Source organism: Microcaecilia unicolor, chromosome 12, assembly GCF_901765095.1.
Source record: "Microcaecilia unicolor chromosome 12, aMicUni1.1, whole genome shotgun sequence".
In the NCBI taxonomy this organism is placed as follows: Eukaryota; Metazoa; Chordata; class Amphibia; order Gymnophiona; family Siphonopidae; genus Microcaecilia; species Microcaecilia unicolor.
The window spans coordinates 84,311,337-84,324,550 of record NC_044042.1 but is presented as its reverse complement, the minus strand read 5'-3'; the positions used below and the strand labels follow the sequence as shown (position 1 = coordinate 84,324,550).

Genomic DNA, 13,214 nt, shown 5'->3' with positions numbered 1-13,214 from the left:
TTCAAAACTTTTTTTTAAACCCAGCTACATTAACTGCTATGAGTTCCAGAGCTTAATTATGCATTCAGGGGGTCTTTTACAAAGGTACGCTAGCGTTTTTAGCATGCGCTGATTAGCATGTGCTAAACGCTAGAGACGTCCATAGGAACATATGGGCATCTCTAATATTTAGCGCACTCTTATCTTTAGCACATGCTAAGAATGCTAGCGTGATTTTGTAAAAGGGGCTCAGATTCTCCAATTTATTTCAAATATATTACTTAGGAAGTTCGTGCCGTGTCCCCTCATTTTTGTACTTTTTGAAAGAGTAAACAATCAATTCGCTTTTACCCATTTCATTCCACTCGGTATTTTATAAACCCATCTCCCCACTGCCATCCCTTCTCCAAGCTGAACAGCCCTAACCTCTTTAGCTTTTCTCATTCCATCCCCTTAATTATAATTTTTATACATTTTTTTTTTATTTATATACAGGTCAGGGCCAGAATCAGCATGTCTTTTTCTCTTACTAAAGCAGCCCTGGTTAGCACTGTATATTGTGAAGGGGAGGAAAAGGGGGTGGAGCAGATGGAAGTAGAAGGGGAAGAAGTGAGGAGGCTCAAGAAGAGAAGGAAACAGAACAGAGCCTTGCCTTTACTACTTCCCCAGAGAGAGAGAGAAGAGAAAGGGTAATGCCCCCTGAAAAATGGAGGAGAGAAAAAGACTACATCACCCAGCAGCCCTGGTGCAAGCCCTGGTACAGAGATTACCTTCCCCAGCAGGCCACAGGGGAGAACTCTGACAAGGCAAGGGAGGGGCCCCTGGAGGGTAATCAAGTGAACGAGGAACAGCTGAAAAGTGGGTGGGACGAGGAACCCATGGAATGGCAAGAGGCTGAGGAGAGAGAGAGAGAGGAGAACCCAGAGAAACCGATGGACCTCACAGCCTGGGCTCATTCCTTAGGGAAAAAGCTGAAAAAGCAGGTGAACTCATGGTATGGCAGCTGGGTTGCAAGGGAAAAGAGAAAGGGTCATGAGGGAGGAGGGTCAGTGTATTGAGAGAGTGACCCAAGAAAGGGTGGGACCAGTGGTGTGCTGGTAAATTTTCAACAATGGGCTCTCTCTCCAGGCGTAGCCAGCCCTGCAATTTGGGGGCAGTAATATACGTCTCCCCCCCCCCCCCCACCCACCCATGTGGACACATTAGGCACACCTTTGCTGGCAGGAATGCCAAACCCCACCAGCCAAAATACACTGCCACTGCTCCCCACTGCTTGTTTCTGGCTCTAAGCAGCATGCCAGGACTTCTTGCGCACAGTCAGAGCATACACGAGAAGTCTTGGCCTGCTGCTCTGAGCCAGAAACAGCTAGTGGAGAGCAGTGGCAGTCTATTTATTTGGCCAGTGGGGCTCAGCGTCCCTGCCAGCAAAGTAAAAGGGAGTTCAGGAGGGGGCTCGAGCCCGCATTTTGGGAGCAGGTTGTTAAAGTAGCCACATGGGTCCTATTTTAACAACCAGCTCTTAAAATTCTTAAAAATTTAACAAACGGCTCTCGCGAGCTGGTGAGAGCCCGCTCCAGCACACCACTGGGTGGGACCTTTTTTTCTCCCCAAAGCAAGTTCAGGCTGTTTTGAACGGTGTGTTAAAGAGTGCTGTTTGAAGAGGGGTTATTGACTCCCCCTGTGTGAACTGCTCACAGCCGGAGGAAGCTGTTGTGGGAAAGTGTTTGCTCAAGCCTGAAGAAGTGGTTTATTGGGAACTGTTTATTGGGACTGTTTGCCAAAGCACTGGGAGGAAACCGGGAGCAGTGGCTTTCTTTTTGCTGTGTGTTTTGTTTTTGACTGCCCTTCACAGACACGTTCCCCCTTTTCAAAGGGGAGGGGGAGAAGGAGAGCACGGGGTTGTAGACTGCTTAAGGTGGAACAAACTGAGTTCTGGAAGCAGGGGACTGGAGTTGTTTTTCTTTCCTGCTGTGCTGTGATCCTGAAAGGAGAACAGTGGGATTGTGTTTTTTTATTTTGCCTGCTTTAATTCTGAACTGCTGGACTGTGAATCCCAAGAGAATATAGATACTCACTGACTTTGCTTTCTGGAGTTTGGATTGCTTTGAGCCCTGCCCTGTGAACTGCAGTGGGCTAGGAGGCTGAGACAGGTATCCTGACTCTTAACCGGAGTGGCCAGGGCAAAGGCAAGATCCAGAGGACCCCAGGAGGAGGGACGGATCTTTCACAATATAAGTTCTGAACTAAAACTTTACTAGAACTTATTTTTCAGGCAAACAATGCTCAACAATAGCTATAGTTTCAACCTTTACAATATGTAGTTGGTTTCAGTATGAGGTCCTTCTGGGATAGAGACTCCAGGGATAGATGTTCTTCAGTAGCTTTTGTAGGGCTCTTTGAGCCTTCAAACACAGGGTCCCTTTTATGAGGGATCTTCCCAGATGGGACTCTATTGTTGCAAGTATGTCCTGGGATTCTCCTCAGTCCCCTCTGCCTCCTTTGAGCAGATCTCTTTACTGCTTCTATCTTCTCCTATGAGGATACTGCTGATGGTCTGGTTCTCATTCCAGTTTCTACCATGGATCAGTACAGCAGCTTGACAAGTTCTAACACTGGTTTCACACTTCTTCTCTTTCCCTGGGCACTCACTAGGCTAGGCAGTCACTTAATGGTGCAGTGGCCAGGGAGCAGGAGCCAAAGACAAAGAAATCCCCCTGGACTAGGTTTTTATATGACTTCAGTTTCCCCTGCAAGGAGACTCATCCTACTGCTGTCAATCCAGGTAATAAGGTCATCCATGTCCCAGAATGATTAGGATTAGGTCAACCACAATACCGAAGTAGAACTTCTAGAGGTTTCTGCTTTCCTAGACAGGGCAGAACCTTAGTACCAATACATTTATTTTGAAAGCAACATAATACATAAATACAGTGGAACCCCAATATAATGTGATGATCGGGATCCATAAAATATGATCGTGTTAAATGCGGGGTCAACAGAACATGGACACAATTGAACCAAAAATTGATCTGTTGCAAAAGATTTATTTGCTAAAAACCAAGACAACATTCACACAACTGTGTGCATTATGGCTGAACAACATTAATGGAACATTCAATACTGTACTAGTAAAGGAACTTATCTAACATGGCCTGTTTTCCTAATGCAAATTGTTAGTTTCTTGCAAAATCAAGAATGTTTTATAGCAGTAAAATTTTGATACTGTCCACATCCTGAGTTTCTAGCCATCTTAAACTTGCATCAAGATGTTCTATAGCCTCTAACACTTTTGGTGGAGGAGCAGGAGGATCTTTGTCGTCATCTTCTTCCCCATCTTCAGCATTGTCTTCCAATGGCGTGGGTGATGATCTTTCACTGAACATTTGCCACAATTTCTTCATCAGTCACATGCTCGTAAGTGGGGCACTCATTATCAATTGAAACCCAATTCAGGATGATATTATGCACATGTTCACATTTTTTTAATGTTCGGCAAAAATTCTAAATTTAGACTGGTCCAATATCAAAAATGTCACAAGAATTTATGAACCTAGTCAATATCTTCCCATATTTTAAAATATATGGGAAGATATTGACTAGGTTCATAAATTCTTGTCACATTTTTTAATGCCTCATCAGCTAACTGCATGTCCACCTGGTGTAGCTAGACATTGCCAACAGCGAAGCTATATGTAAAAATAGGAAAGCCAAGACATGATCGCATTATATGCAGATTCAGGACACGTTATATCAGGGTTCCATTGTATTTCTAGATTTATACCCCGGACACAATGAGGGACAATCGAACGGGGCGCCCAAGTTTTCATGAGGGCATCCTCGCAGGACGGCCCCGTGAGGGGGCGGGGAAACCGCTATTATCGAAACAAGATGGGCGTCCATCTTTCATTTCAATAATACAGTCGGGGACGCCCAAATCTGAACATTTAGGTCGACCTTAGAGATGGTAGACCTAAATGTTGAGATGGTCGACCTTAGAGATAGTTGTCCCCGGTTCTCGGTGATAATGGAAACCGAGAACGCCCATCTCAAAAATGATCAAAATCCAAGCCATTTGGTCATGGGAGGAGCCAGCATTCGTAGTGCACTCGTCCCCCTGACATGCCAGGACACCAACCGGGCACTGCCGTGGACTTCAGAAATTGCTCCCAGGTGCATAGCTCCCTTATCTTCGGTGCTGAGCCCCCTAAAACCCACTCCTCACAACTGTACACTACTACCATAGCCCTAAGGGGTGAAGGGGGGCACCTACATGTGGGTACAGTGGGTTTCGGTGGGTTTTGAAGGGCTCACATTTACCAGCACAAGTGTAACAGGTAGGGGGGGATGGGCCTGGCTCCGCCTGCCTGAAGTGCACGGCACCCACTAAAACTGCTACAGGGACCTGCATACTGCTGTCATGGAGCTGGGTATGACATTTGAGGCTGGGAAAAAAAAATATTTTTTTTTTTTAGGGTGGGAGGAGGTTGTTGACCACTGTGGGAGTAAGGGGAGGTCATCCCCTATTCTCTCTGGTGGTCATCTGGTCAGTTTGGGCACCTTTTTGAGGCTTGGTCGTGAAAAAAAATGGACCAAGTAAAGTCGACCAAATGCTCATCAGGGACGTCCTTCTTTTTTCCATTATCGGCCGAGGACGCCCATCTCTTAAGCACGCCCCAGTCCCGCCTCCGACACGCCCCATGAACTTTGGTTGTCCCCGCAACGGACTGCAGTTGAGGGCGCCCAAAATCAGCTTTATGCTGATTTGGGCGACCCTGAAAGAAGGATGCCCATCTCCCGATTTGTGTCGGAAGATGGGCGCCCTTCTCTTTCAAAAATGCCCCTGAATGTCTACACTTTGGCCTTTCATATCTCACATAGTAAATATTTAGGATGGTCCACCCTTGGCATCTCTGGCATCATAAAACAACAAATTCCATTAGGTTTAGTAATGCTGGCATTCTCTGTCCCCTCTTTCCCCTTCTCACTGCACTGTGGAGTCTTGTTTATCTCTATAAACTATTCAGGGTTTGCTACATCCGTGAAACAGTACAAACAAGATAAGAGAGCTACACTGAACAGTAGAGTAACCAAGGTGAAAGTCAGTTGGAAAGTCACCCTATCATGCTAGGCTGCACCTCATTCCAAACGACAGGCAGTCAGCAGCTGAAGATCATGCAGGTCTGGAACCAAACTCCAGTCCCGTAATTCTGGATTCCAGTCTCTTCTCTTCAATGACCAAGATAGAAGAGGAAATATTTTACTATACAGGAGCTTCCTTTTCAGCATTTGAGTTATATTAGATGACAACCAGGGCTAGGTTTAAGATTATGGCACCCATTTGCAATGTATTGGTAGGTAGGTGGGAGGTTTCCCTAGAAATCAGAGAGCAAGTGGTTCTGAGTCTTGATTTATGGGCACCTTTAGAATTTGGTACCTGTAGTAAGGTTGCCAACTGAATCCAGATTTGCCTGACAGGGTTGATTCAATCTTGATTTTCCTCATAGCATGCAGGGACTTGTAATCTTGCTTTTCTTAGGGAATGCAATGAAGAAATCAGAAGCACAAATCTCTGAATGCCATGGTGTAAACCCTTGAGTGGATCAACACTGTCTGGTGAATCTGGAGCCACTTGGCACCCCTAACCTTTAGGCAGAGGAATGGTCGGCAGGGGAGGTTCTCTTAAGGATCAGACCGCAAGAAGTCCTCAGTCCTGAGTCCCAGTTTTCTGGCACCTTTAGAATTTGGTTCCCTAGGCATGTTCCTATGTTGCCTACACCTAAATTTGGCACTGCTTACAAGGGATCCAAATATGAAAAAGACCCACATGGTTCCCACCCCTAGTACGCGCCATTTCTGGCGCTACAAAAATATTTTCTATTTTTGTATCCCTGGTGCTTACCTGGTGGTAATTGCTACCCAGTCATCGTTGGGTTAGCACGGGAGCCCTTACCATCACTTCAATGGGTGGTGGTATGTGCTTCCACCCCCCTCCCCGAAAAGGTCATGTGGCAAATGGTTCACTTACCACACAGCCATTTCTTTTTGTAAAAAAAAAAGACAGGGGTTTTCTAGCCCCAAAGAAAGAGACCCTATCATTAGTTGCTTCTTTCTATTTAAATTACCCATGTAAATGTGTGATAAAATATCAAGGGCTTAAATATAACTTTTTCTTACCAGAACATCAAAAAAATGTATGTAAAGTTTAACTCCATTTATAGAGAGATTGAATATATAGAGTAAAGATATGGTGTAGCGTGTAATTGCTAAATAGAATGCTTTTTACTTATTCCTTATTGTTTTCTCCTGAACATGAGGGTCCCCCCCCCCTATATTTTTTGTGGTCTAAAGAGGGCATAACACTTTTCCATTGTTAAATCATCAAACATATAAACGGCGAGTGACCGACTCACTCGCAAATGCGCAGTAGAGACTTCCCTCTTTGTCCCGCCCCCGCGTCAATACGTGATGACGAGGGCGGGACAGAGAGGAAAACTGCACCGCCGAGGTTGATGCCGCTCCCCCTGCCCGCCCGCCTGAGATCGCCGCTACCGTTCCTCCCCCCCACCCGGCCCGGGCCCTCTCTCCGCTACTAAACTTACACATCCATTCGCCGGAACACAGCACGCACATCAGCTGAGCTGCCGTCGGCCTTCCTTCCCTGCCTGTGTCCCGCCCTCGCTGACGTTACGTCACAGGAGGGCGGGACACAGGCAGAGAAGGAAGGGCCGAGGGCAGCTCAGCTGATGTGCGTGCTGCGTTCCGGCAAATGAATGTGTAAGTTTAGTAGCGGAGAGAAGGCCAGGTGGAGGGATGGCGGCAACTCCGGGGGTGGGGGGGACGGTAGCGGTGGCGACCTCGCGGGGAGGGAGGGGGAAGGAAAACCCCAATACCAGCCCGTTTTTACGGGCTCAACGGCTAGTTGTTTCATATTTGATTTGATGTAAAATCATTTCTGCCTCTATTTCTAAATTCAAGTATTGTACTTGGTGAACTTATTATATATTAATAAACATAAATTTAAAAAAAAAGACAGGGGGCCTCAGCAAACGTCAAAAACACGTGCTGCTAATTAAGGTCCCCTTTTACCACAGCTTAGTAAAAGGACCCTTAAGTGCTTGCATGGATGTGGTGAATAATTAGATAATCAATTCATACCGGAGTGGAGGAGCAGCCAAATGGTTAGAGCAGTGGGCTAAGAACACAGAAACCAGGATTTTAAATCCCACTGCTGCTGCGTTTGATTTTAGGTGTCAGTTAACTCTCCACTGCTTCAGGTGCAAACTTAGAGGCACTTTTACTAAAGCTGGAAAGGGAGAGCAGGGGGGGGGGGGCAGTCACGCTACAGATTCTCATCCTAACAGTGGCAAGACAGATGACCCAAAACGAAGGGACGATGGGACAACCAAATTATTATGCTATGAGGGTCTTGAGAAGACTATAAGGGATTAGAAACTGAGACATATAGAGACTGATAGACAAAATGAACTAAAAAAAAAAAATCTGCAATTCCCAACCCATGCAATAAAGACGACTGACTGGCCAGAGGTTTTCCTTATAAATATTTTTGTCTATTGCACCTCCTAATTGCAAGAAGAGTGTTCAGCTTGGGTCACAGATCACTATCCCACCTGGGGTCCTCATGTCCACGCACCTTGTCTGCTAGGTGTCCCCAGTGACTGAGACCCCCCTCTCCCCCACCCCAGGGCTGTAAATACCACACCTGCAGCAGTCTTGGAAAAACCTGGCTCAGAGTTCAAAACTCAGGTCTCCCACTACCACCAACCCATAGTGCCAGTCCCAAGAAAAATGCTTTAGAAGAGTTTTTTGTCCTTCTAAGGACTTCCATCCCCCAACTTTCTAGAATTCCCTACATTTTCATACTGCCTCTCTGAAGCTCCCTTCGGGGGGGGGGGGGGGGGGGTTACATTATAGCACTATACTGTAACAATATGCAGCCACAGTAGGGAAGGGAGGGTGTGAGAGTTTCAACTTATCCAACGTTTGAGTCAGATAGACTAATATCTTTTTAATTTGGATGACGTGGGAGTCTTGTGTCAGAGGGGGAGAAGGATGCAGCAACGCTTGCTTGCACATTTGGATGGGGATAAGGTAGGGCAGTGACGGCAACAGCAGTGGTAAAGTCCTGGTAGAGGGAAGGGAAGAGAGGGAAGATGCTGGACACAAGGGAAATAAGAGAAGGGGAGGTAAAATGCTGGATGGTGGGGGCAGTGGCATAGCTAGGAATGCTTTATGTAGTGTTCAGTGATACCTCGGTTTTCGTCGGTAATCCATCCGAAAACAATCGGCGAAATCCGAAACCAACGAAAACCTAGGCAATAATTTTTCGGGGGAAAAAACCCGACAAAAACCGAAAACGACGATAATCGAAGTCAACGAAAACCGAGGTTTTACTGTATCTAGATTTTCGGAAAGCTTTTGACAAAGTCCCTCATGAGACTCCTGAGAAAATTAAAAACCCATGTGATAGGAGGCAATGTTCTGTTGTGGATTAGGAATTGGGTGATGGGTAGGGTTAAATGGGTGAATTGTGGAGCGCCCCAGAGATCTGTACTGGGACCGGTGCTACTTAACATCTTTATTAACGATCTGAATGGAAACCATGGCAGTAGCCTTTCAGCTGAAACTGAAATTGGGCAGGAAAGGGATTTGGGACCAGTTTCGGCACCATAGTTGAGTAGAGAGATTTGTTAGCAGTGTTAGTCCACTTTTAAAGGTAATTAGTAGAAATAAAAGAAAATAAGTTGATCTCTTTTTTATTGGACTAACTTTATATATTTTTTGATTAGCTTTCGAAGGTAACCCTTCTTCATCAGATTGGAAATAAGCAAATGTTAATAAATAACAGTATATATAAGTGAAACATCAAAGCATTCCAGTGACAGTCTCACAGGATGAGGGTGGGGTGGGTTAGGTAAGAGACAAGGAGAGCCAGGTGGGTCAAGGACAAGGAGATATGCATGGTGATAAAAGGGTGACAAAGCAGTGGATGTTTATGTTTTTCCTATCTGGTGAGTGTCAAAATATTTAATCATTCTGACTTCAAAGGTCTTATATTCCTGGATTGTCTTAAAGTTTCCTTTTAGTATTCTCACCATTAAATCATTGATATAGTGTTCTGAGTTTGTAAAGTGCTGCCCCACAGAGGTGACATCCTGGTTGGCACTGGCATTTTTCACGTGATGTCTATGTACATTAAATCTCTTCTTCAGCATCTGGCTTGTTTCTCCAATATAGCACCCTTCGTCACACTTTTTACATTGAATGATATATACCACATTAGAAGATGAGCATGTGAAGAATCCCTTTATGTTGAATATTTTTTCTTTGTGAATGACTGTGCGATCCTGTGAAATATGTTAAATAGTACCAGTCCCAGCAGAGATCCCTGCAGCACTCCACTGTTCACTCTCCTCCATTGAGAGAAATGACCATTTAACCCTACCCTCTGTTTTCTGTCCATTAACCAATTCCTAATCCACATCAGAACCTTGCCTCCTAGCCAATGGCTCTTTAATTTTCTCAGGAGTCTCTCACGAGGAACTTTATCAAAAGCTTTCTGAAAATCTAGATACACTACATTAACTAGCTCACCTTTATGCAGTTGTATCTGGATTTTCATAAGGCATTTGACAAAGTACCTCATGAAAGAATCCATAGGAAATTGGAAAGTCATAGGATGGGAGATAGTGTTCTATTGTGGATTAAAAACTGGATAAAAGTTAGGGGCCCTTTTACTAAGCCGCATAAGCGTCTATGCGCGCCCAATGCGTACCAAAATGGAGTTACTGCCTGGCTACCACATGGCTCTTGTGGTAATTTCATTTTTGGCACGCATCCAAAAAAAAATTTTTTCGGATGCGCACCAAGTGGCATTTAACATGCATAGGTCATTACCGCTAGGTCAATGGCTGGTGGTAAGGTCGCAGACCCAAAATGAACACATGGCAATTTTGATTTTGTCCATTTTTGGCAAAAGTTTTTAAAAAGGCCTTTTTTACAGGCGTGCTGAAAAATAGATCGGCGTGCACCCAAAACCCGCGCCTGTATTACCTCAAGCACACCTTAGTAAAAGGACCCCATAGAAAACACAGAGTAGAGTTAAATGGGATCTACAAATGGGAGTAACTAGTGAGGTAATTAAATTTGCTAAAGACACCAAGTTAATCAAAGTTGTTAAATCACAAGAGGATTATGAAAAATTAGTGTAAAGTGATGCATGTGGGAAAGAGGAACCCAAACTATAGCTATGCAATGCAATGTTCTACGTTAGGAGTCACCTACCAGGAAAGGGATCTAGGTGTCATCGTTGATGATATGTTGAAACGCTCTGCGCAGGTATTATTAGGAAAGGAATGGAAAACAAAAATGAGGATGTTATAATGCCTCTGTATCGCTCCATGGTGTGACCAACCCTTGAATAGTGTGTGCAATTCTGGTCACCGCATCTCAGAAAAGATATAGTGGAATTAGAAAAGGTACAGAGTACCGCGACGAAAATGATAAAGGGGATGGGACAACTTCCATATGAGGAAAGGCTAAAGCAGCTAGGGCTCTTCTGCTTGGAGAAAAGATGGCTGAGGGCAGATATGAAAGAAGTCTATAAAATATTGAGTGGAGTGGAACGGGTAGACGTGAATCGCTTGTTTACACTTGCCAAATATACTAGGACCAGGGGGCATGCAATGAAGCTACAAAGTAGTACATTTAAAACAAATTGGAGAAAATACTTCTTCACTCAATGTGTAATTAAACTCTGGAATTCGTTGCCAGAGAATGTAGTAAAAGCAGTCAGCTTAGCGGGGTTTAAAAAAGGTTTGGATAGCTTCCTATAAAAGAATCCATAGGCCATTATTAAGATGGACTTGGGGAGAATCCACTGCTTATTTCTAGGATAAGCAGCATAAAATGTATTGTACTGTTTTGGGATCTTGCCAGGTACTTGTAACCTAGATTGGCCACTGTTGGAAACAGGATGCTGGGCTTGATGGACCTTCAGTCTGTCCTAGTATGGCAACACCTATGCTCTTATGAAACAGCTGTCTCTGGCCAGCCTTGCCAGGGCTTTCCTCTTCCGTGTCCCGGCGGGTGGGAAGGCTGGAGACAAGCTGTTTTCATCACTTTCTGCTGGTGACCCACCTCACAGGGGGGGGGGGGGGGGGTAGGATGTTGGACTTCAGAGAGGGTGTATCCTCTACCATTAAGCAGGCTATGACCCTAGGGGGGGGGAGGGGGTGGTGCTGGCCATCTGGGAAGATAGGGAGGCGAAGGAGGGGGTATTGGCCTCTATTGGAAGGTAGGGAGGAGAAAGGGAGGATGCTAGCTATCTGGGGGGATAGGGAGGAGAAGTGGGGGAGTACATCGGGGAAGGATGCTAGCCACCTGGGGTGATGGGGAGGGGAAAGAGGGATGCTGGCTACCTGAAATAGGGTAGGGAGGGGAAGAAAATTTCTGGACTATTGGAGGTGGGGGATAGGAATTTGTACTGTCTCTGGGGTGGATGGGGGCACAGCTGAAAGTTCACTAGGTTAGGGAATCTGATACCCTTGGGCCTGGCCAGCCACCATCATCTTACAGAGTACTGGGTTTACAATGATCCATTAAAAAGAGTTTCTAGGGTTGTCACTTCCAAGTCTACCAAACAGAGGTATCCAGGCCTGGTTTTTGCCCCCCACTGCATGCAGGGAGCTGTAGTTCTGATATCCTTCCTCCATTCTGTACAAAGCAGAGTTAGAGCTGCTATTCGGTGGGGCGAAAGGTCAAAGTGAAGAATGGCTCAGCCTTTTGGATTGACCTGCAGCAGCCCTAGGTGTGCCTTCACTAGCTGCCTGCCTTCCTTATGTCATTCTCTGATGTCCATTAGCCAGACTCCACCTCTTCCTCCCGGTGGTGGTGACTCACTTTCTTTGTGTTAATAAGAGCGGGGTGTTGGAACTTTTTGCCAAGTGTGCTTGGAAGAGAAATCAGTAAGGTTTGCTGTGCCCTTGGCAGGATAAAAGTTCAGAACCCGGACCGGCTCTGCCCACGACCGGGAGAAGAGAGGGATCGTCTGCTCCCCCCACCAGCCTTCTTGCTCCGAGGATGCTGCAGCGCTTCCCACTTCCCGGCCAAGTGCTCCGCTCCGAACTTCTCTTTGTCTGCCTCTTCTACATTCAGCAGACGGTAAGAAGATCCCCCCCCCCCCCCCCCCAGTGTGATCTGCCACTCGTGACCACCTTCCGCTCCAGTGTATCGGGTACAGGTAAGACACGGATTCCCCCCCCCCCCCTTTCTTTCGGTGCATCTTATTCTTCTACAGGAGTGGAAGGAAGTCACGATAGTGGCAGATCGCGATTGGCAAAGAGGGGAGGGGAGGGAGTCCTCTCTCCTTACTACACATTCACATTGCTCTTTGAGTAGAGAGAGGCGTGGTAGCCGTGTTAAGTCCACTTTTTAAAGGTAATCAATAGAAATAAAAACATGGAAAAGAAAATAAGAGGATACCTTATTGGACATAACTTAATACATTTTCCGATCTGACGAAGCTAATCAAGAAATGTATTAAAGTTACAAAAAGGTATCCTCTTATTTTCTTTTCCATGTTTTATTTCTATTGATTGCATTGCTCTTTGGAAAGGGAAAGTCCTTCCCATAGTTGTCGGGAGGATAAACACGTGGCAGTTGGGAAAGTAGGAAGGGGTCGGGGAAGGAGGTTGGGGCCTGAAGCTAAGCTTTTCTTCTTTTAATTTTTTTTTTGTGTTTTGCTTCTTTAAAATGAGAAAAAAAAAAACACCAAACAACTAAGAGAAGAAATGTTCAGTGCAGGGAACAACACACTAGACCATTGTGGAAGGAAAATTCTGTACAGAGAGGAGCCAGCTCTGTGTCCAGGAAGTACATAAGTACATAAGTAGTGCCATACTGGGAAAGACCAAAGGTCCATCTAGCCCAGCATCCTGTCACCGACAGTGGCCAATCCAGGTCAAGGGCACCTGGCATGCTCCCCAAACGTAAAAACATTCCAGACAAGTTATACCTAAAAATGCGGAATTTTTCCAAGTCCATTTAATAGCGGTCTATGGACTTGTCCTTTAGGAATCTATCTAACCCCTTTTTAAACTCCGTCAAGCTAACCGCCCGTACCACGTTCTCCGGCAACGAATTCCAGAGTCTAATTACACGTTGGGTGAAGAAAAATTTTCTCCGATTCGTTTTAAATTTACCACACTGTAGCTTCA

At 45.5% G+C, this 13,214-nt stretch overlaps 1 protein-coding gene across 3 annotated transcripts in view; it reads left to right on the top strand.

The window, feature by feature from the left end:
- Nucleotides 1-890: 890 nt before the first annotated feature.
- TMEM92 (transmembrane protein 92) overlaps nucleotides 891-13,214 on the top strand; it is a 35,876-nt gene continuing 23,552 nt past the window's right edge. For 2 of the 3 annotated variants that reach the window (XM_030221919.1, XM_030221917.1), the window contains exon 1: nucleotides 11,921-12,159. In XM_030221919.1, coding sequence (XP_030077779.1) covers nucleotides 12,079-12,159 — 81 coding nt within the window. In that variant the 5' untranslated portion in view covers nucleotides 11,921-12,078. Of the gene's footprint in view, nucleotides 963-11,920; nucleotides 12,160-13,214 lie in introns of those variants that run through there. The other variant, XM_030221920.1, reaches the window with a different exon arrangement.